The following is a 24,430-nucleotide window of genomic DNA, read 5'->3' as shown; positions in this document are numbered from 1 at the left end:
AAAACTTCAGCACACAGAGCAAAGCCAGTGTGGCCAAGCCTTGCTTTGCTGTCCTTACAGACCCTCCAACAGCATCTCCTGGCTGGAGGGACCCCCCCCAAAATTGTACTAGCATCCTAGTCAGGATTAGGAGGAAGGTGATTCCTCACTAGCTCTTACTGCTTCCTCACTATTCAAACCTCTTTAGAGCAGGTTTTCAGAAGCACAGACCTACTTTGGGTAATGAATTGCATGGTCTCATGTGCACAGCAGATGTTGGTAACTTGTTCAGTGCAAAACTTTGAAACAAAACAAAACTGCAATACAAAAAACCGATGTTATATTCTTGCATCAGTTTATAGAATAGGAAGACCCTGTCCTGCCTGAAATTATTCTTTTCCTTTAAGGGGATTGAATAAAGCCTGTCTTCTAATTATTTTTTAATTCACTGAGAACTGGGAAAGCTTGAACAGGAAAATAAGGTAAGCATCTCAGCGATTTGTAGTCAAATATTCATTGAAAATTGCCCAGGCGTCAGCAGCACTATCTAACAAAAACAATCCTAAAATTTCAACTCTACAGGTGGGTTTGCTTCAGGGAAACTTAATATCATTACATTTCAATGTTTCTTTCCAGAACTTCATACATAATCATAGCATTTTGTACACTAGCATAAAAGTGCATAAGCAGAAAGATGCTGATGCTGTATTAGCACAATTAATTTCTCCAAGTAGTAAATTGACCCATGTGTTATGAGGGTCAGATTGAGAGAATTAGAAAATGTTCCTCTGCAAAAATTGAAAATTGCTTGTATTATTATGAGGTTGTTTATTCTGCGGGTGCCAGAACAAATTAAAAATTACATATTGAGAAAATTGCCCTAACAAATAAGAGCTCAGATCCTGTGTAACCACAGCAGTGAATGCTTATAGCTACTCAAACGGGTTTGGACTTTTTTTGGGGGGGGAGGGGGGGGTGTCTCTATTATTACTATTTTACAGAGTGGGGAAACTGAGGCAAGGAATGATGAAGCAACTTGCCCAAGATCACCCAAAAAGCCAGCACCAGAGCCAGAAAGTGAAACTGAGTCTCTTAAGATCCAGCCCTGGGTTCTGGGACACGCCATCCCCTGGGAAGCAGTTTGGCTCCCTGTTACCTCCTCCACCAAGGCTCTCTGCCAAGCTGAGAACCACTCACAGGCCAACGTGCAGACCTCAGCACCGGCAAACGGCCTTGTAAAACCTGTGGGGGACCTGCCTGTTCCCTGCAGCAGATGGAGATACATGGACCTGCATGCTTGCCTTTTGGGAGAATGGGGAGAAGTCGGACATTAGTGACCAGAATTTCATCCTGAAGTTCACAAACTCTGAACGGGGCTTCCTCCACCCACTAAGACTTTGGCGGAGCAGAAGAGCATGGCAGTCACACAACAGCCTGAAGCCATGAAACAGGTACCATGTATGGACCTACTGCTACCATTCACAAACAGGACAAAACACAGCCCTTGCCCTGCAAGGCGGCCAAGAAAAACCACAGCACCAAAGATCACATCATTGAAAACATGGCATTTGCAGCTGGAGTCACAAATTAATGCAGGCTAGCAAAGACCTCTGGAGATATCCGGTCCCACACCATGCTCAAAACAGGGCCAGCTCAAGAAGTTTATTCTTGGACCTGCCTGGTTGAGTTTCGAATGTCTCCAAGGATGGAGACCCCACAGCCTCTTTGGGCAAGCTGTTGCAGTGCTTGGCTGATGAAACAGGGAAATCCAGTCTGATCCTCTCTTGTCTCAGTCTATGCCCCTCTCTCTCATCTTCCCGACATGCACTCCTGTGTAGAGCCCAGCCCCATCTTCTAGATGACCTCTTTGAAGTACTGGGTATCTGCTCTTAGGTCCCCCTGTACCATCCCTTCTCCAGGCTGAACCTCACAGGGCAAGTGCTCCAGCCCTACCACATCGCCAGTATGCATGACCTGGGGCCATACCATAGCACCACAGAAATGTGCAGAAGACAAAAATCTTCCCCTGTGCAAAAGGGGCAGGCCAGGCTCCATCCTGCTCCATGAACATCACCATGCCTGCAAGCCATTTGCTCCTGATTGATGCACCACCCCACCATCCCAGTTACTCTGCAGCAGCCAGATTAATGTGGAATGAGTTTCCCTCTAGGATCAGCCATTCATCTTTCCTTGGCATCCCCCCAGATCCTGCCAAAACACTTTGTTCAGGCTTGCAGGGCTGGGAGTTTCAAGAGATTTCACTCCAGCTCCAGCACAGCCCCGTAAATGTGATTTGTGCCATCGCTAGTAAAAGGCCACGAGCTTTCTACTGCCCTGAGAGTGCAAGATCTCAGAGCATGCCTTGGCCCAAACTAATTTTGACTTCTTTTAGCTGTGACTCTAGATGCGAGGCCAACTGCATGCAAGGCTGATACCTGAGGTCCCAGCCTACAAACACAATGCACAGTGGTCAAAGAGTGGTCACTACCGGAGTGAGCATGTAAGAGCATGTAAGCAATGTTAAGAAAATATATAAAAGTAAACCCGCCACTACTCTCAGACTCCTCCATGCCAAGACCTCAGGATAACTCCCTGTGAACACCCAGTTTCTCCATGTGACTCAGACTGAAGTCCCAATCGAAGGACCCAGAGGTGGAAGGGTGAATGTGACACCCACGAAAAGGGATAGGTACTGGGAAGCTTTTGCATACAATGTTAACCATTTCATTGATGAGGCTTTTCTGACTGAGTTAGGGCAAAGCCCATTAATACAAGTGGAAGTGCACTAATAATAATAATACCTTTTGTGTGATATTTGGGTTATTAGGGTTTTATGGAAGACTACAAATAAACACAGTACAGGCAATACTGACTTGTGCATCCTTACAGGAGTGGTGGCAGGCAGGCAGGGAGAAAAAGTGGGGCGGCCACCCCCATTCTAACCTCTGCCAAATTTGCGTAAGCCTCCCCAAAACCCCTCTGCCTCCTTTTCCATCCCTCAGAGCACAACAGCAGTGTCTGAGCTTTAGTCACCCATGGTGGCTGGGAGCCTCCCAGTTTGCAAGAACAAATCCTCACGTAAGGTACCATCTGAAATCCCCCTCCAGACAACATGTTATTTTAATATACAGAGGGCTTCTGCCTTGGAAACCACTGATACCTGTCTTGGGCTCTGCTGTGCAAGGTAAAGTCAAGACCTTAGGAGAACCAAATACCCAGAAACCATTCTTAGACATCCTTCATTCTCAGAACGATTTCTTTTTGGTGCAGTCTGGAGGTCTTACCCGTTTTTTATGGTACTTTATAATAATAAAAATAGAACAAATCAGCAAAACTGACCTATGATAACATTACATTCATTAAGAGAAAACCAGACAATTCAAGTCAAGTTACTCTGAGATGAACTCAAATTAGTGAATTAAGTGTTGTCTCAGACCTCCAAATCTTCCAAAAAATGGCAGCAGGTAATCAAATCCAGAAGGGGACAAAAAACTCTGTTTGCTGCTCCGGTCTTGGTCTCCCGATGGGTGTGAAAAGATGCTTTCCCTCTGCTCTGGCGATGGCCTCAGAGTACAGTGTTAGCTTTGACCAAGTGTTGAGCCCTGTGGGTCTTAAGCAAGAGAAGTCACCCGCATCAGGCACAAAACAAACTCAGTTACTAAGCACAGAAACAAAAAGGTTTCCTTCAATCTCACTGTATTGTTTTCTCCTTAAATCAAAGAGTAGATAAAATAATTATTGATCTGTCTGCTCTTATTGAAGCTTTCTTTCCAAACCCAGTAACTCAGTGTTGAGATGCAGCTGATGACAAGACAACCCTCAATATAAATTTTCCGTAGCTGTTTAGTAGCTATTTTGCTTCCAGGGAAGTAAGTGATGTAACCTTCCACCTCCCTGAGCGGGCGTTGAGGAGAGCAGGACCTTGCGGCAGAGCTCTCTGGCAACTCCAAAAATGCAGATACTTTTCCCATATGACCACGGGAGGGTTCGGAGGGGACATCCTGGCTCCCCCAGACGCTGCCCCCATAGCAGCGCAGCCGGCCCTGTGTCGTGCTACCCAGAGCCCCTTGTCCCTTACTCAACATCTTGCGTTCACTCACATACTGCCTCATTAAACTCCAGCTGGCCGTTAGCAGAAAACGGGGAATTTAGCCATGCCTGACCTGGGCACAGCCAGGACCACCCCTAGGACTCTGAGCTGAGCACTCCCAATTAATTTTTGTACCTTTGCAACCTTTTCCATTTGATACAAGACAATTTACAGTTTTCTGAGTCTCACCTCAAACAGGGGTCTGTCACCCTCACAGGGAAGAAATAAGCTCTTAACTGATGGCACAATATCCCAGGAGCAAGAAAGCAAGCAGCAAGCAAGCAAAAAATGATCCTGATTTTCATTTCTTCTGCACAATGATCCCAGTTGTACCATATATCACATCATTTGCATTGCCACAACACAGCCTTTCATATCTGCTTGAGTTGCAAGCCATTTAATCTCAACGTACCTTTAAAAAAAGGCTTGCAGAAAACGAGACGCTTTATGCTGATGCAGTTAAGGGAGCTAATTTCAATTCCGAAGCAAACAAGATTTATTCAAGTTAATAGCCTGAGGGGTCCAGGAGCCAACTAGAGTAAGGCTGCTGTTCTGTTTTAATAATCCATGGGACAATCCCAGGTATTTATATAAATTGAATCCTCCAGATCTCATCTAATTTCCAGGCATAATTTCCTAGGGGGGGAGGACATTTACCACTAATTTCAGAAGTGTGCATATGACTTTTGCTGGCTTTGCATGTGGCCCTGAAACATATTTGGGGCAGCATAAAGACAGTTTCCCACTTGGTGCTTATTTGCCAGGATTAAATGCCACCGGTATCAAAAAAGGTAGTTTCAGTGTCTGGAGTCAATGGTTTACTCCCCCCCCAGTTGCAGGGTCTGCCGGTACAAGAAGCTGCTATTCAGCAGCTCCAATATTTACAAGCAACGCAGTGGCATGTGTCAGCGGCTGTTCTTGGGAAAGCAATGCAAAGTTCTACAAAAGCATAATAGACTGCATTTCAATTAGGCCAGAGATCTGAAGAATCACTAAATTAATTTCATCTGTCATTAATATATTATAACTCCTGCAGTTTATTGATCATGCTGGAGAAACATCCAGTTTCTTCCTCTTTCTTACGGCAACGTATTGAAAAACAGCCAATTATTCCACCAACAGAAGGGAATATTTTCTTATGCGGAGCCTGGTTTTCCTGAGGAGCTAATCACAATGACATATCTCCAGTGTAACATTTTTAGCAGAACTAAGGAAAGTTCATAGCCCTTCCCCCAAACATTTGTGTTGGTATCTGTATAAAATCTGTAACGGCCACAAACGCAATTTGTCAATCTTTGTGTTCGATTGCCTCTCTGAGCACCTGCCAGGTACGAGGGTAGTGAACGACCTGTGGTCGAGGATGCACATATTTCAGTATCCCAGTTCTCACGCTTGCCTACACAGCCTCAGGGCCTGTGCTTGCAGAGGCACAACCGAAGCTCTGCAACTATTTTCATCACATCCGGGCTATCGAGCAAAACGCATTTTCTATTGCAAAATGAACGGAAATCACAAAGCAAAAAAAATAACCAAGTCTATGTACAATCACTCAACAAGCCAGCACCAAAAACTGAGTGCACAAGCCCCTCTGCCACTGCGCAGCGAGGGAGTGAAGGACAAGGCATTTCTCTGCTCCATTTCCCACCACTCTGTCTGGTTCAGCCACAGCATAAGCATAACAACGGCAGCTCACGGCACGCAGCCCTTTGCCCAGTGCCGGCTCCGGCCACTGTCACAGCCATAGGTGCCGCTGGAGCTGCTGGAGGATTTTCTAGGAGAACAGAGAAGCCCTGTGTTTGCTCCTGGGCTGCTTCTGCAGTCTTAATGCATGCCGGGGAGGGGTTTGCTGGCTGCATTGGCGTTTGATGTCCCTCAGATAAACCATGCCTCTGAACCAGCAAGCATGGCTGATTGCGCCTGCGTGGAACGTAGGTGGGGAGGTGTTTCCCCCTTGCTCCGGACTGAGTGGATGAACAAGAATGTGCTCACAACACAACATGTGTTTTTGAGTCCTGCTTGCATGCTAAGCCCCAGATTACACATGCAGAACACGTTTCGCGGCATACATAACGTCAGCTGTGGAGGACAAGCATGTTCATATCAGCGTTCCTCAAAAGACGGGGAGAAAACTCAGAAGCACTGAAGACTCAAGAATTATCTTATCTTGATCTCAAGGAACATGATAAACGCTTTTCCCCACCTAGGGGCAGATACATTTGATTTTGGTCTTCGCACTTACACAAACAGCTTAATTATCCTCAGAAGCAGGACAAGAAGATGAGACAAAATTAGAATAATTTCCTTCAGTTTACAGACCACCTGGACACAAGATGCTGAGAGGTATCTGTTGGCAATGGCAATATCCAGGCAAAGAGCTGCAAAAATGGGTGCTGATCCTGCAGGAGAGCATCTGTTTGGGACATCCAGGCTTTTGAGGGCCTGAACTGAGGCAGCATCAGTCCCTCTAGTGCCCTTCTGCCTGGGTGATCAAAGCAAAATGCATCTCCAGGCAGGCTGTATCAGACCTTCCTCCAGGAGGCACCTGGATGGAGGTGGCCTGGATGGAGGTGACCTGCTGGGATAAGGGACAGGGTTGTGGCAGATGCCTGGCTCTGCCTTGCTTTTGCTAAGGATAAGAAACCAGCCTGCCTTGCATCCCCAGCCCGGTCCTGCATCCCCTGTGAGATGGTGACCCCCTGTGGAAAACTTTTAGGTTACACATATGAGGCTGCAAGAGGTGCGAGCATTAGCTCAGCACTGGGGAAAGGAAGGCTTTACTTAGCCCCAGGTATCTGGGACCACTTTTGCCTTTTGTCTTTCAGGAGGGCTTGTGAGACGGCATCTCCCACAAGACAACACAGATGTCCCAGGAAAATGTGGATGGGGATGATCAAGCCCAGGGAAGAGCAGCCCAAATGTCAGCTGAGGGACGTTCTGGTCACATCTGCAGCTTACGGGCTGGTTTCAGACCCCGTCACACAGCACCTTCCCCAAAGGCAGATATTCCCTCAGCATTCCCTATAAAATAAAAATAAAATTTAAAAAAGTAAAAATAAAAATATAAACCCTGCTTGCCTGTGTCAGTATTTCAGACCAAGGTCCAGTCTATACCTCTCTGTTGGCTAAAGCAAGGTTTCTGGAGTGCCCTGCTCCCCTCGCAGCAGATACTTTGGTACCACGTGAAAGTTTCAAAGGTGCTTGAACAACCAAGGTGCTTAGAGACATCACATCAGGTGATGTGCAGCCCCTCATATGGGGCATCGCCTGGCCCAGCAGTGGATACCAAACACAAGATTCAATGAAAGGCCGAGAAACTCTCTGTGACTTCAGGGGGATCTGGCAGCCCATCTCAGTGTGAGACCCTTTGCTGTCTGCACTGCCAGTCCCAGGCACTGGAGGACCCCATAGACAGCAAGGCCTCCTGCCACAGCTCCTGCGTTGGCTGCGTGTGCCTTGGGCAGCGTCAGGGTGAAGGAGCAGATGCCAGCCCTGCAGCCACTCACAGGGTTCACTGACAGGAGCCGTGCCCGGGACAGGTCCCTGCTCTCCAGCTCAGCCAGATTAGCATGGCCCCGCTGGCACCGGGAGGGGAGAGGATGTTCACCAGGTGCTGCAGCCCTTTCACGGGGCTCCTCTCAGCAGCACCCGGGCAGCACTTCTCCTTTAAAGTCCCTGAAGGACAACTGAAGTGCTAAAGATTTCTCCAATCCTCTTTAAAAAATAAGGGAAAAAAAACGTTAAGGCTGGCGTGCAGCTTATAGCACAGGCCCAGAGGCAGGCTCGTTTCCAAGCACGTCACTTCGGCTACGGTAATGCTTTAGATCAAAAATTGTCTTCCACGCCAGGCTCTGCCATGAGCATCGCCCCGAGGATGGGCAAGGATGCTGGGGACCGCATCCCTGAGCCACAGCTTTGCACCAGCCTGGCACTCCCCTGACCTGTCCCTGAGCAGGGCAGCGAGCATCGGTCCTGACTGGAAGCTCTCCAGATAGCCAACATACGGAGAGGCAACGTTGTCATCTTCCTCTCTCCCCTCCTAGCCCCAGATGCAGTGAAGCCTTGAGCGCTTTTCCACTTCTGAGGACAAACAGACTAATTTCAGTGCACTCAGTATAAGACGTGGTAGGTATCTGAAATGTAATCAAAACACATCAGGCTGGGGCCAATGTTTAATTTCTCACTCACTACTCGCTATTCACTCTCACTACTTCCCGATCGAATTGGCTCTGTTGATAGCCAGAGGATGCTGGGTTTTTTTCTAATTGCCAGCACCGCAAACTCAGCGGAGGGTCTGAAAACCTGTCAGGCATTTTCCCTCCCACCTCCCCCCGCCCACTACCAGCTGAGGAGCTCTGCGGTTAGTATTGAGCTGACAATCTTTGCGATGAGGTGGAAGAAATTGGTTTACAGCAGCCATGGCTCTGCCCTGGCAAATCCTACCCCACCAGACCCCAGCACAGACCAGCCCTTTTTCCTGCGAGTCCTGCCTGCACATCGGCCTGTCCCACAGCGTGCACAAACCACGCTGGCTCCCCCCGTGCGGCTCCAGGCACAGTTGACCCCAATGACATTTGCTTGCGGGATTAAATATCTAGCTCTACCCTCCTGTGCTGCAGACTGGGTTTCTGTACAGCAGCTGCTTGCCCCAGTGAGCGCAGGCTTTGGGCTTTCTTTATTCCCATTAGAGCTGCTAATCAAGGGGGCAAAACGAGATTTTTCTGAGCGCTCTTGATTTGTGCCGGATTGCTGAAAGCATGTCTGTGCTCCTTTTCCTCTAATATCTGAACTCCGCTGCTTCTTGCTTTCCCAGCACAAGCATCTGCAAGAAGCATTTGCTATATTTGGGAGAGAGCAGTTTAAAACAGCACAGAGCAAAAAAGTCTCCTGCCAGTTCTGCAACTTCCTATCAAACAGATCCCAGAGCCAGTTCTGTTCAAAAGCCTCTGAGCAAGCCAGCTGGGCAAAAAGCATGTCAGAGCTGTGGAAACACTATGTTTCGTTATTCTCTCAACATTTTGCAGAAGAAATAATTTTCACTGAGCTACCTGGGGTGTGCAGGAGACGGACAAAGTGTCGGATTGAACAGGAAAAACATTTCCAACTATGTTATCTGGCTAACACAGAAAGCAGTGAAAAGACCTACTATTCGGGGAGGAAAAATGGATAATTAAAAATCTGTAGTCATCTTAGTAAGTTCCATGAGTTTTAACAAGGAAAGGTCAGTGTAATTAGCCAACCTGCCCAGCCAAGGCATGCTCAGAGGTCCAAAGCTAATTTCATTTTGTAGGCTACTGCTCTTCTTGAGGTAAGCCTGTTCCTGAAGAGTTCCCACACATCCCTTCTGGGACCAGCCCTGTGACCCCCAAGTTCACCAAATCACACCTCTGCACAACCAGAGCTTGGTCTATCCTGTTTCACCCAGACAAGCTGCAACACGGTATGCGAAGAGCATCTTTTCAAATGGCTCTAGTGCCCCCTCTCCTCCGGAGAAGACATGCTCAGAACTAGCATGGCTGCATTTGCAAACTGAAGTCACCCAAAAAGCCCAGTCAAGCTTGTCTCCGGCCTCTTCCTCATCAGCACAGTTGGCTTCATCCAGCTTGGCTGGCCACCAACAAGCTAACGCCAGGCTCACCAACCACAGAAGTCTCCTGATGCTCCTGTGTGGGGGAAAATCACTGTGCTTTTGGCCTTTGGTACCCAGAGGTAGGAACTTCCCTGGGCAGCTGCTTAGGATAGGTCCTGGTACAGCTTGTCTGGCACCTTAGTCAACCCAGGACTACAACAGTGATGGAGCAAACAGTAGGTGAAGAGAGATGGTCACCAGCCCTGTAGCCATTGCGGCTGCCGTGTGATGGAGGGTGGTGGTTCGTTTTCCTCTCTGTCACGTAGCAGTTCGCAGTCTGGCAGAACTTGTCACTGCAGCAATTCAACCAGGAGACAACAGAAGGTTGAAGATGTTCAGAGAGAGTCCGTGCTTCCCTCATCACTAGTGAGGGCAGGATGTCTCTGCACAGGAAGCCTTTGAGGGTGACAGCAGTAACCTCACCACCCACCCCACGGTCAAGGGTGGGGGATGTTACTGGGAACAAGGAGGATTCAGGCTTCACTGATGTTAATGCCACAGGTTTTAAGCTGCTCTTAGCCACTTCTGGCACTTGAAGATGGTAACTTTTCTCCAGGGATGTCAGGGCTTCCCTCCCAGCCCCATAAGGAGGGAAGAAAACCACTGCACACCTGTACAGATGGGGGGACTTAATCTAGGACAAGGGAGAGGGGTATGCTTACTGTAAATGTCACTACTGCACCTGAAACCACTCTTTTCTTGCTAACTTTTATATTCAAGATTAAAAAATTAAATTCCCTGAGTCCCAGTTTCTTCTGCAGTTGGCGGTAGTGCCCTTTGTGGTACCTGTACTCCATGGGAGGACAGAGAGGATCCTGCTGGGTTTGGCTTGTCTGTGGGATCATCTTGCAGCTGAGTACATGCACACACTTACTTCAGAAGAGTCCCTTAGGGAGAAAGTTTGACTTTTTAGCACTCATATTGGTTCCTATCTGCTCACATGATTATTTTTAAAATTGATATAATGTTTACACACCTAGATTTTATTTTAAGCTTCTTTTATTTTTTTCCCCCCATCATTCTCCAGGTTAAGGGGAGAGGATGAACTGATGATACCACACAGTGTCCCCTACAGACTGTTGCTGTGAACAGCCAGGACCCCTGTTTGCAAGGTGAGTGGCAAGAGCCACCTCCAGCACTCCACCTCCTGGCCCACGCCTGCAGACATGGGCCAGGAGGTAAGTACAGGGAGAAGATGCCTTCGCTTGCTGATGATGGCCTCCTCCCAGCTACAACAGCCAGATCACCCCGGGGTGTTTAAAAGAAATGGGGTGGAGATGGCATGACACAAGGTATGACGTTTCTCAGCTGGTAGGGAAGAGGGGACAGTGACTCCCAGCAAGGCACGGTACAACGAGCGCATCGTGAGTCACTGGTGTTTTTTCTCCAGCTGGAAGCAGAGAAAGGTTTCCCCATCGTTAGTCCTATGCACACACATACCCACACCCAGCTCCAGCAAGGTCAGAAATAGCACCCAGCACACACCCCAACACTCATGCACCAGACATGAGTGGCTGAACTTCTCCTTTTCTTCCCTGTTGCAAAATCCTACAGTAGGAGCCTACTTACCAGCTCACAGAGGTAGAGCAATGCCATGCGAGTGCATGACGACACAGAAGAGAGGCTTTAGCAAGCGTCACCTTGAGCCCCGTGTCCTGCCCCAGGGTCCACCGCCACACTGAGCCATGCCCCATGTCAGAGGGGGACAGCAGGGAGACGCTCATGAGAGATTTGCGCTGTGGACCCTGCAGGTTGGCTGCTCTTCTCACTCAAGCCAGGTGGGCACCAAGAGTCCTCCTCACCCCTCCTTGCCAAGGCTGGGACCATGCTGCCTGGAGAGGAGAACCCGGCACCTGCCCTCCCACCTTCTCACCAGCAGGCCACAACCAAAGAGTCATGGAGGGGCCCACCATTGTCAACAGTGACCTAACTTAGGACACTTTCCTGCTCAACCCTGCAGAAATGATTTCCAGATCACCGTTGCGTCCCGCGAGGAAAGGGATCTGAAGTCTTACCTCTCTGGTGTCGTCATCAACAGATAAGGCATGAAGAGTCAAAATGGGATGTGGGTTTGATCAGTAAATTTGATCTCCTGAAGGATCCACACTACAGTGAATCTAAGGCATTGCATGTTAACAATGAATACAACCAACGTAGCATCTTCAAACACTCACTAAGAGGTCTCCATGCCTTAGGCTAAGCAATATTGGACATCCCAAGCACATGCACATTAGCAACAGCACTGGGTGGCCCAGCCCTAGGGCTGCAGGGTGACCTGGATCCTCACATGGTCATTTTCTTTCATAATTGCAGGAAATTGCAATTTAGGCTGCGTGCAGAAGGAAGTGTCCGTACCTAGCAGGAGTGCTGATATAGCTTCAAGGATCTCAGAAAGACCCTGCAGGGCCACATTCCAGGGCCAGCATGAGGAGGGGATGAGCCAGGAGCTGAAGGGGCCCCAGCACTGGCCATGCCCTCCCCAACAGGGCACAGTCCCACGGGGGCTCAGCAAGGCCGGTAGAGCCAAGGGTGGGACAGGGTCCATCAACAGCCCCAGACACAGGGAGGGAATGAACCAGGACCAGGGTCCCTCCAGGAAGCCCAGTCTGGAGCAGGAGAAGGGACTGGAGACAAAGCTACAAGGCAGGTCCAAGGTCCATGCAGCAGCCAGGGCTGGAGATAAGGACATATCTAATGCAGCTCAGACAGGGACAGGGGACCCAGGCTTAAGCTTAAATAAGGTCTCAGGCCATGGGCAGAGGAAGCGGGTGAGGGTCCCAGATAAGGTAAAAAAGCCAAAGGAAACCTGTACCACATTTCTCAACACTATCTGGGCTCTTCAGTTCTTGTGCTAAAGCTGCTTTTTATGACAGACTCTCACACATATAAGATGCCCTTTGAAAAAGCCAGCTAGGCTGAATGCTGTCAGCCTGGTCGGGTGGGATCAATACTTCTGTTTGTTCATGCCAATGAGGATATAGCCCCATTGTCTTCAACTGAGCACGCCATAGTTGTGGCACACCAGTAATGCCCACAGGCTCCAAAAACATCATGACTTTCACAGCTCTGTGTCTCAGCTGTGCTTTGCAGAGCTGGGAGCTACAAGTCCATGTGAGCATGGCTCTGCAGGTGCAGGCACGGCTAAGGAGAGCTACACTTCTCAGCCGGTTGGCCCTAAATCTCTCTGAGTCCCAGAGCCAGGAAAAAGCTTTGGGTTCATGAGCTGCAGCAGCAGCTCTGACCCCATCTAAGTTTAAGGAAGCATGACCCCAGAACTGATCTGTCAGATGCAAGCAAAGCATAACAAGAGACAACATGAAATAAGCACTTCCCTGGTCACTCGTTCATGTCTGTCACCGACATTTGAAAAAGTCAGGCAGTGAATGCAGCTAAAAATGAGGGCTCAGTGTTCAGCTGACCGAGCTATCACCAGCCGGCCAAGCAGAAAGACCTGTCAAGCAAAATGCTCTTGGCAGCGCACCTTCCACTATTGCTCTTAGCCTGTTGCAAACGCAAAGTAACACAGCCCACAGTGGAAGGTGCTTAAATTAGGTCAGGCTTTTTTGGCATTTGCTCCGAGTGGAGAGCATGTATGGACAATCACCAAGGCTGACACTCAGCAGCTTGTGAGGATAGGGTAATCTGTGCCATTCATTTGTGCCCTTAGTCATTGGCATTTCAACATGAAAATGCAATACCTTTGAATTCAGGAGCTTATAACACTCAAACTCTCATCTTCTCTGGCACAACCACTCTTTTTGTGACATTCAGAGATGCTGGCTAATAAATACAGCTAAAGTGGTGGAAATGCCTGGTCATGTCCACCTGCATCCTCATTTCTTGCCTAGTCTCTTTACTAAGGAGACCAGTGCAACTACCCATCCAGGCCTCAAGCCAGGATGATAAAAGGGAAACACAGGCAAACCCACCAAAAGCATGATGGAGCCCCTTCACCACTGCCTAGTGCTTGTACAGATAGACTGGAAAATGGGGAATAAGCATGTATGAATTAAGGGAGTAGTTAGAAAAATGACAAGTGAAGGCACCTGAGTGGCTTGGCACCAGGATTTCCTCGGTCAGCAGGGTTAGCGACCCAACGACACAGCAGACACCTGCACAGTCACTAACCTGGCTGGCAAGAGAAACAGGCCATCTTCGCGCATGGCACTCAGGAGGAATGGGGCAATGACGGTGGGGAAGCAGGGGGAATAATTCCTATCAGATCTGAGCAGATCCTGGATGGAGATCCTTGGTGTCAGCCAACCAGCTCATCCCCCTGACAACGTGAATCAAGATCTGGCCTCATGCTCACTGCAAGCTCATCACACCCCGGCAATGATGAGAAGTGGCACGTCCCTTGGGAGAAAGGGCAACCCACAGAAGATGCACTCCTAGGGAGCTGTATTTCCCACTAGAAGTTTATTTTCTGGCTACTCTCTTGGTTTGCTCTCCTTTATTACATCCAAGCCCCGCCATGCCCAAAGATGTGGTTGTGTTAGCTCTCATCAAGATACCATTTTTTAGGCAAAGAGTAACAGCATCCTTACACTTCTCACCTCAAGCTGCTTTCTCCAGCCATCAGATCAGTTCTGCAGCCCTTCTCTGCACCCCTCCCACCTGCCTTTCAAAACAGGACCACCAGACCTGGACACAGGACTCCTGGGCTTGAGGATTAACATACAGCATGACAGAACACTGGACTCACTTTATCCCTGGGTGAGATTTACAGCAAAAGGAGTAGGTTTACTTCAAAACACAGAAAAGCAAAGACACAAGATAAAGTAAGAAATGCACTATTAGGACTATGCAAAACAAGAAGCACCCCTGTTGTTCACCTCAGCACCTTCACCCGCTCCCAAGACTCTTTCTCTTGACCTGGCACCTTCCCCTATTGCCTGAAGATTAAGTTTCTTTCAAAGGAATCCTGCTTCTTCCTTCCAGTCTTCCCCCAGGACTAAAAACCAAAAGACGCCTAGACGCCTCCTATGCATGATCCCAGGCTCCAGTCTCACTTGCCTTCTGCTCGTGGAAGCTTCCTTGTCTCTTTTGCTTGGGTTCTGGGACATCGCAAGACATTGAAAAGCTACATTTTTTTTTTCCCTAGATCTTGAGCCATCTTTCCCTGTGATGCTCACACCAACCCCAAACATGGTGCCATACTTACTGAAACTAGCAGCAGTGCGCTTGACTGAGTGAAAGACCCCACCAGGCTTGTACATGCACTTGGATTTAGAGGGTTGCTTCTGGGGAACGTTCACACTTGCACAACGAAGCCAGATTTTGTGGATGATACCCATTTGCTATAAAACTACGCTGGCTGGTAACATTTCTTTCTTATCAGTTATCCCCTTAACACCAGTTACTAACTTTCCCATTGTTTTTGCACTAGGCTGCCCTCAGGCTAAACAGGTTATGGGTATCAGGGTCACCCATCCTTTCCCATGCAGGCACAGTATCCCCCATTTCCTTGCAATACAAATTAATCACAGTTTAATAGCAAACACCTCAGCCAGTTCTCTGAAGAGTTCTTGTGTGCTGATCCTCTCTGCCTGCTGATTTAGAGGTATTTACCAGATCAGACATCATTCAAATTCCCCCCAGTTAATACCCAGCCAGACTGTAGTTCAGTCTCCCCCCCAAGACAGACATGTCACTGATCCATTCCAGGCCTTTCTGCACCCATCTCTGCTTGTAAACAGATGCTGTCATGGGCCAGACACACATGCCAAAGCAGCTGTTCCTCCAGCTCCACTGGTCATAGTTTAGGTTATAAATGAAGTGACCCATGCTACTGCTTGGACTGCAAGGAAAGCCCTGGGGCCTTCTGCTCTAAAAAAGCTAGGGATACAACCTGCAAGGACCAGATGCCATCAGAAGCAAGGGTTCCCAAAACACCTCAAAGGCAGTGCAGGAAGACACTAGAGTGGTTAACTCTTAACACAGCACAGCTGCATAAACACACACAGCCTCCTAACAGAACAGTATAGCAGCCAGGACCTGAAATGATCACAGCCTTAGTACAAGCTTTGGCTAATCTTCCCAAGACCAAGTGTTGCATACTGCAGTGTTTTCAAAAGCAGAGTGTTTCTTCAGTGCAAACAGCTAAGGACTTCCACCTCTTACTCAAAACCAGAGGCCAAGTTAAGGGATAAGGAGGCATGATTTATCTCCCCTGTGATCAGGGCCCCACATTTCTTCTCACCCCAGTCTTTGGGCATGATAGACTACGTCACAATAAAAGCAAACCCTCCCTCCAAGACAGCAGAAGCTCAAAGAAAACCATGCATCACAGCAATTATTAAGTTTTTATGTTTACAGTAGTCACTTAACAGGCATACCAAGTGTTTTTTAATCAGAATTCTGATGTTGAAGTTATTTTATTGGTAAAGCTGTAGGAAGACCAAAACAGCTACTCTAAAACGTAATTATGAAGAAGAAAAAGTTGAGATCATACTGTGCTTTAAAGGAAGTTACATAGTTTAACTTGCATAGCACAAGCATACATAAGTAGTAAGTTAACAGGCATTGATAAAGCCTATCTCAATGTGTTATTGCTTTTTTTCCTTTTAAATCTGAGCAACTGGTTGCTGGTCTCTGCTGGAACCAAGGTAGGCTTATTGGCAGCTACTCTTCTGTAGTTTAATTTGGTTTAGCCAAGGAACAGTGTACACTACAAAGTCACAAATGGTGCGCTAAGGAGAGAAAGAAAAAAGCAGTTATCAGATTAAGAGCATAAAACAGTGTCATAGACCATTGTCCTACACCGATTTACTACCCCACATGATCCAGAGTGTATGCCACTGCCCTGGCTCTCTAGATTTGCACTCTCCTGACAAGTATTCTGGAACACCACTCTTGTTAGCATCTGCTCAGGATGAATCATTTCTCTCAATTAAACAGAGAAGCTGAGCAGTCAGCACTTCTGAAGATCAGGTTACCTCCTTTACCCATTCACAGACAGGAAAGCTTTCAGCATGGGTAATACTCCACCATAAGCTCTCAGGCACAGGTAAGCACACCTGCACAGCTAATCTGTATGTGCATGTGTCAAATCATTGCAGCTGTCATAACAGTACACACAAGCTTCTAGCTAGGTGCTTAATGATCACTTGTGTGCAGTTACACTTCTCACACATGCAGGCAGAAAGGGCATGTACACAGAGAAACTAAGCCTATCACCGTGATTAACAGAAGTAATGAAGTACTGTGGAAGAACTAGACTCAGGCCAGATCAAGGCAGATCTATTTGGTGCTCTCATCTGAAAACGCAAGTACTCCTTAAAGAGCATTGCTATCAGACAAAACTCCCATGTAACAGCTTGGTGTGCACAGAGAACAGGGGTAATCTGCCCCTTGTGATCAGTGCATAGCCCAAAGTAATTTAAGTCCCCCAGGAAAGCATGTCAAATCAGGCATGTTTCCATCACCATGGGACAAGAGGAGCAGAGAATGGTATGGGGACTCAGGACACTGGACTGAGAGCCAGGAGACCTGTAGGCTTGGCAGAGTTTCCTCCACATATTCTTGTGATCCAGACCACAAGCACTTTTTAAGAGGATTGAGGCACACACTACAGCCTCAGATCCCCACTTACAAAACAGGCTAAAAGGCCCTGCCTTCTCTGTCACCATCATCTGGCAAGACACATTCCACAAGGGCAGTATCTTGTTAAGTGTAAATGCATAAGGTCTCTGATCTTGGCTGGGGGAGACAGGGGACACTGCCCATACCTCTCTGTACTAAGCCAGCCAGAGGGAAGGGGTTGGAGACCCAGGGGCCAGCACGCTATGGAGCCTACCTTAGCCATCTGTGGCTCATCATGGAAAGCACAGCTCTGGAGATCAACTACTGGCTTTGGGCAAGTTGTCCGGCCAATCTCAACTTCCATTATGTACTTGATTCCAGACACAATCTGCAACAAGACAAGTGAGCACAAGCAGCTTTATTTGCAGCACGTTCAGAAGGGCTCTCTGACAAGAGAAGCCTAGCAGAAACGCAGAGTTTTCTGGTTACATGATGGAAACCAGACTCCAAAAGTACAAAGAGGATTGTGTGTGGCAACCTCCACAGAAGAGGCACTTGGCACCCTTTCAAAAACAGGAAGCAAAATCCAAGTAAACAAGTCTCACGGTGCAGCTTCCTTAGTCAGTAAACAGAAACATGTGTTAATTCATCAGCAGCATAAGGAAGTTATTAGCTCCTTCAATAACACACAGCACTCAAGGGCATTCAGATTGACAAGACCCAGGCCATAAAAAAAACGCTTTTATTCACCTTCTGTGGAAAAAAACAGCTGGGACAACCCCTCAAGCTTGAGGCCTGCTCCTTCTCCAAAGAAATGCCACAGGCCTCATTTTCAGCTGCTCCCCGGAGGGTGCCAGGGCCGACCCCGACACCTCCCCCGGCCCGGGGCCCACCCGGCCGCCGCCGTTTACAAGCCCGCCCCGGCACGCACCTGCCTCTTGGCGCTGATGATCCGCACCACCCGGCTGGAGTACATGTCGTTGCTGGCCCTGTTGTACTCCGCCATGGCGAACTGCAGAGCCCGCTGCAGGCCCTCGTCGTTGTCGTTGATGCTCATCGGGGCCCCCACGAGCACCGCGCGGCTCTCGCTGCCCAGCACGGCGCCGGCGAACATCAGGGCCGCGGCCAGCAGCACCAGGAACCCCCTCGCTCCCGCCATGGCTGCGCGCTCTACCGCCTCTCCCCCGGCCACCGCCATTTTAAGGCCGGCGGGGCGGGGCGGGCCGCGGCCCCGGCCCAAAACACACCGCCCCGTCCCGCCCCCTCTCTCCGGCAGGCAGCGCTGCGGGGGCGCTGGCCTGTGCCCCCCGCTCAGCTCGGCAGGCCTGGGCTATAGGGGTGGGCAGTGCCAGCCTTTAGTGCCAGCCCCAGACCGAGCTGTGCACCGCCAGGCTGCCTGAGGAGCAGCCCGAGCGCCAGGCTAGGCTGCCTGACGCCAGGCTGTCCTGTGAGGGGACTCGGGTGCCCTGGGACAGGCTCTATAGTCAGGCAAGGTGCCTGACTAGGGGCTCCCCTCCGAAGTCCTTCTTTTCTCTTCAGAAAGGCCAGCGCTGTGAGGAGGAGGGGGTTTCAGTAACCCCTGAAATCTCTCTGCGCTGGGGAAAGGCCGGTGCCCTAAAGCCATCTTGCTTGTGGAAACACACCTGTGTCCCCTTGTCCCTCGGGGACGGGACAGGAGGTAGGTGAGGATGTGACAGTGGCATTACACTGCCCACGGCCCTCCACAGGGTAACGGGTGGAGGAAGATGTTTTCCCGCACGGATCCAGGAAGTTGAAGACTTTCCAGGCTCTGCCTCCTCATGGGTTATTCTAGCACTTATTACTCTCTACTGTGAAGGGAAAATAAAAACCACAGAGCATTTTAAGCTACAAATGTGGCCCCCAGCACAAAACACCATGTGTCATTTCCTATATCTGCCTCCACAGCATTGGTGTTACTTCATCTACACTAATTGCGCCGCGGAAGGTCAGAGGGGCGTCTGCGGCAGGGGTGGCTTCCCAGACAGATCGCTTAACTTCCAGTCTCCTCTCATAACCACAAGCCTATCTCCCCCATCCCGTCAGGAGTCCTAAGTTTGGAAAGACAGGACTTAATATAGCATGAGGGAGCTAGCTCCAGTGAGATTTAAGGCCTCATGGAGTTGTTAGGCTAAGAGAGGGCAACGTTTTGTGCCTGAATATCCACAGCACGCCTTATAATGAAAAGGAAAGGGCTGGTGCGCTGACTGGAAAGGCTGCCTGCATGCTAGCAATAACCAGCCTGAGAGTTATCACTGGAAGAATTCCCGCGTTCGGCAACAAGCTGTGCAACTAATTCAACAACGATAGGACATTGGGGTAGTTTTTACAGCTAGAGAAAGGCATGAGCACCACCGAAAGCACCAGAGAGGGGACCGGGACGTGGGTATTGGGACATGAGCCAGAGCTGCTAGCGGCTGCACGAGTCTGTCTCCATTCATCTTTTCCCTAGTTGGCCTTGGATCCAGACTGGATCAGTTTAAAAATCAAGGTGAGAGCTTGCCTAGTGTCTTTAGAGGCAAAGGCTCTCTTTTGCGCTGTCAGTGACTGCTGCTAACAGGAACAGCTGGCTCTGGCCTAAATCAGTCACTGCACCTCCAACATACCTACCAGGTCTCCTTCCCACCGCCCTGCGCTGACCCTGCCAGCTCAGGCCTCCATCAAGCAGTGCCCCGGCTCCCAGCTGCTGCAGATGCTCACCAGCCCCACGAAGGGCACGCAAGGATCTGTGCCTCACACTACTGCACAAGGGAAGCACTGTGAGAGGGAAAACCTTTGGGATTCAGGGAGCTTTGTCATTGCAGGCAAACAAGCAAGCAAAGTCTTAGCTCTGCTTGGGTGACCTCATTGGAGTTAAGGTATCCAGCATGGCTTAAACTCACGCCAGCAGGCAGTAAGTCAGCTTTCGGTACAGTCCTGGTGATCTCATGGTTATTGCTGCAAGTGGACATCGTGCATGATGACACAGATGACGGTACACAATGACACAGCTGTGCTCCCGCTCACCTCTGCTTTGACGCCACAGCATGCCCATTCAGCTGGCCCTGTTCTGCCTCAGAAACCCAGGGTTTCAGTTTCTTCTCACATGCCAGTCTGTCACTGGCCCAATGAATAATTGATGCCACAAAGCCACTCCAGCAGAAAAGACTGAGGAAGCAAAGGAGACTTGCTTCAGTAATGTGAGGGGTGGCAACACCTTTTGGGAGGAAAAGGTTCATCCCCCTCCTTAGGCAGATAATCATTCACGCAGTATGGAAGAGGCTCAACACAGAGAGGGACCATCCTCCCCAAAACAGGGACCATCTTGCCTCCAGAGAGGCGACAGCCTGGGCACAGAGGTGGAAAAGTTTCTGTCTTGAGTTTTACGAAGCAGAGCCTTCAGCCTGAGTTTCTTCTCTCCCTGGGAAGTGCCCTATGTACTGGCTCCTCACAGGTGGGGAATTGTCTCTATGGAGTTTCAGCCAAAAATTTCCTCCTCATCAAACCACTGTCTACAGCTCCCCAAGCTGCAGCTGAGGCAAAGGAACATTTTCCAAGGAATAATTCCCAAACCCTTCCCACACACTGCAGACAGGCTTTCCCGAAACGCTGTCTGCCCTCCTGCTCACGCCACCAACTTTTGAACCTAGAGGCAAAGTTTACATTCAGTTTGAGAGAGGGAGAGAGGTCTCAAAGACTGCAGCTCACTGGTCACAAGCACTGCATGGGAGGGGAGAGACATCCCATTGCCAGTAGCAGCAGCAGTGCCAAGTCTGCCACACCCTGCTTTTTCCCCCAAAAAAAGTGCACTGGGCACTTTGACATTATATCACTGTTATACTTAAGGTCACTGATAATCTCCATTTAGAGGATCCCCACTTACAGGTTCCTTCCCAGGTACAAGTCAACCCAAGCACAGGAGTCTGCTGGATTTGCAGCTCAGAAGTCAGCTTGGCCCCTTTCTGCCAAGTGACTTAGTCAGGTGCTAGAGGTCCTGAGCACTGATAGTCCTCGAGCATCAATATCAAAATTCCCTGTTCTCCCCTCTGGTCCTTCTGCATTCCTGCTCCCTCCCACAGGAAACAGAGACATATCTGGAGACCTGGTGGATGCCTGACAGCTTTTTAAAATGTCTGAAAGGAGTTGCACATTGGTCAACGTCATGTTGTCCTCTTCCTTGGTCATCAACTCTTCACTCAGTTGAACGCATATAACTGCAGAAAGTAGAGCTGGTCTATGCTCAGCAGTGTCAGGCCCTGGAGTTTCTTTGGTGCCAGGATTTCTCTTTCGCTTTCCTAACAGATGCACCAACACTTATTCTGCAAAAGGGTGGCTGACAGAGTCCCTCTTTGACACAGTTCATGCCTCGCTCTGCTGTGCAGAATGGCTGCAAAGGGAAACTTGCCCTTTGGAGTTCCTGGTTGGACAGTGCCAGACAGACCCTGCAGGTCCACAATGAAAACAGAAGCAAGCTGCATTTGTTGACTATTGCCAGTCCAAACCTCACAAAATCAGGACTTGAACCAAAGCAATTTTGAGAAATAAAGGCTTGAAAAAAAATGATGCTTTACAATCGATGAATAAAGGCAACCTGGTTCATGAAATAAAACTGCGGTTTGTCCTTTTGTTTCTGAAGGGCGCAACCATTTTTCTCTAACAGAGGCACTTTTTTTAATATAAATAAAACAGAAATTCTCAAATAACCAGATGACCAAAGGAGCTGGTAATTTAAGGAATATACCAAGCAGCAGGAGACTCATGATAACATTGCAAAAGTTTGTAATACTGTGTGCTATCAGTATAGCTAGAAAAATAGAGTTTTAGAGTCTTACACGGTTGGTTCAACAGCATTTCTGCAATATCCAGTATATGTTCATCTACCTTTTTGTCGATGTTTCAATTTCATTCAGGACTGGTGAGCTTTTTATATTACCAGGCATACTCGTTTCTCCAGATAACTGCTACATTCCTTGCCCTTGCTGTTGACATCCGTCATCTCTCTTTTAACATCCACAGGAACAATTATAGATGTCTCTACTCAGTAGCTGACTGAAAAGCTCTGGAATACTGTGACATGTCTTTCAAAGTACAATTAGAAAAGGATGTTTGAAAAAGCAGCTAGTCCTTTAATCAAGAGTAACAGTTTCTGCACCGAGCTGAACTCTGAATTACCCTCGAGAGAGAGTAATTACTGTGATAGAGGCAGGAACAGTGGGAAAAGCATGATCGAACACTAAACATCTGGTTTCAATTTCTCTTAACTGAGGGACAGCAGGCCAAGTCTATGCCGGGGTCAGTGCTTTGTTCAGCAAATGCCTTCCACTGAAATAATTAAGATCAGGATTAAGGAGGTTTGGCATAGCTTTGCAAGGAAACGTGCAGAGACCCACTGCAGGATCCCCTCCATTGTCTCTGGCATGCTGCTGGTTTTATGAGTATTAAGGCTTTCTCAAGCATTCAGTAATAAATTAGGTAGCATTTTCTTCATTCTCTACCACTCAAAAAATATATTTCTCAAACATGAAAGCTTTGCTTTTACAAGTCTAGCTATTAGAATATGTTCATACTTGCAGAAAACCCTTCAAATATACGTCCTTTAGCCTCCAGCGAAAGCCTCTTGCCATCTGGACAGGCACAGAGAATCCTGTGAAATACAGTCAGCCAGAGCATTTTCCAGTTAGATAGTTATATGGGCAGTCCCTCGGTCCCTCTGTCTCAGTGGGACTGAAAGATAAACTCCCCAGTTTAATTCAACAGTAAGGTTCATAGGGTCAAGCTCATAAAGACATGGACAATAGAAATGGCAGGTGAAAGTATGATGGCACACTTCAAAAGGTAGTGCTGCTGTGGGCCATGTTCCCAAGTTTGCTTTCATAGTATGAAAATAAACACGGCGGCATGTGTTCTTTTGGAAAATAATATATTTAAGTGTGGGAGATTTTGTCATCTGCTCTCAGCTTTGGCGATTCCTAATGTGTACGCAGAGCTATTCCCTGGACACAGAGTTTCAGAGTTTGGCTGCACTTCCCAGAAAAATCGCCATTATTGCAGTCCCTTGCACATTACCTAAGTATCTCCACTCCAGGCCTGCGATCTGCATTTGTCTAAAGATAATTACATTTAGCACAGCCCCGCGCTGGTTCCTGCAGAGTTGGAAAGCCAGCCTGCAAAGCTCTAATCTCTGCACGGCACTCAGGACGGAAACCAGGACCTACAAGAGGGACAACAGTTTTTGCCGTCACTAAGCAACAAGAGCAAACCTCAGATGTTGAGAAATGAGTAATCATGCTCCCTAAAGCTAGGAGATTACCTTTGAAATATCTCAAAACCAATACAATCTAAATGCTTTTTGTTATCTGCTTTTTGAATTCTTTTTTAAATATGTCAGTCATAAATCAGGGTTAGATTTCCCAGTTTTCCTCTGCCAAACTGGCAGCCAGAACCAAATGCAGTATAATGAATAACAGGGTTCGCATATGTTCACGTGAGCCAAGGGGCTGGAACTTGAAAAAAAATCTGCAAATTATTGTGAGATCTCTGAGAGGAAACCAAATCCGTAAGGGTTAGCAAGGCTGTGGTGATACATCACTGCACCAGCCCAGCAGCAACATGTAGTAATCAGAGATATTTATTAGGCAAAAGATGTTTCTTACAAGACTGAGAATAAACTAATAAAACCATGCACATACAAACACACACAGAGACACCTATCCAATAAAAAAAAATAACTACCTGAATAACTGAGAGCAGCAAGGGGAATAAAAATGATGCATGAGCCTACATTCTTGAGAGATCACTGTTTTTAAAATCTAAATGGCCACTCAGATGTTTGAACAATTACTTCCCCATCAGGCAAGCAGTCTCATTTGGAGAATGCACGGACAGTATGTGTTCAACCCTTCCTCTTTTCAAATGCCAGGGACCTCTAAAATCAGTGAGGACAGAATAAAGAGAAGTTAGGCAGCTGGATGCGGAATTAATTAACCACACTGACACTTGATATTTTCTTTCCAGTTATTCTGAATCATTTCATGTCAGGTCAAAGCATTCCACTGGGCACTTAGGTACTGGCCGTTAAACTTCAGGACTCCAGCTGAACAGTTATCTACCTGGTAGGAAATCACTCAACAACAAAAAGGCCTTATTTACCATGGCTGCACTTCACTACGAAAACAGAGAGCAACTGCGCATGCCTTTGAGGCAGTCATTACAAG

The 24,430-nt window shown here is 48.2% G+C and overlaps 1 protein-coding gene across 1 annotated transcript; it reads right to left on the bottom strand.

Annotated features, from left to right (window-relative positions):
* Positions 1-16,137: 16,137 nt before the first annotated feature.
* On the bottom strand, positions 16,138-18,439 carry CST3 (cystatin C). The gene is made up of 3 exons (XM_075496632.1): positions 18,151-18,439; positions 17,494-17,607; positions 16,138-16,387 (listed from the first exon to the last, which is right to left on the bottom strand). The coding sequence occupies exons 1-3, from the start codon at positions 18,415-18,417 to the stop codon at positions 16,310-16,312; spliced, it is 459 nt and encodes a 152-aa protein (XP_075352747.1). The 5' UTR covers positions 18,418-18,439; the 3' UTR covers positions 16,138-16,309.
* Positions 18,440-24,430: the final 5,991 nt, after the last annotated feature.

Source organism: Mycteria americana, chromosome 3 (genome assembly GCF_035582795.1).
Source record: "Mycteria americana isolate JAX WOST 10 ecotype Jacksonville Zoo and Gardens chromosome 3, USCA_MyAme_1.0, whole genome shotgun sequence".
NCBI classification, from domain to species: Eukaryota; Metazoa; Chordata; class Aves; order Ciconiiformes; family Ciconiidae; genus Mycteria; species Mycteria americana.
Note: the sequence above shows the minus strand (reverse complement) of the source record. Positions and strands in the feature narration are given on the sequence as shown.

What these genes read in the sequence shown, in the direction of transcription:
- CST3 (XM_075496632.1), bottom strand. Translation starts at nt 18,417, where the DNA reads ATGGCGGTGGCCGGGGGAGAGGCGGTAGAGCGCGCAGCCATGGCGGGA. An exon ending in TCATCAGCGCCAAGAGGCAG is followed by an intron (nt 17,608 to 18,150) that starts GTGCGTGCCGGG and finishes GTCTTGTTGCAG; the next exon opens with ATTGTGTCTGGAATCAAGTA. An exon ending in ATGAGCCACAGATGGCTAAG is followed by an intron (nt 16,388 to 17,493) that starts GTAGGCTCCATA and finishes TTCTCTCCTTAG; the next exon opens with CGCACCATTTGTGACTTTGT.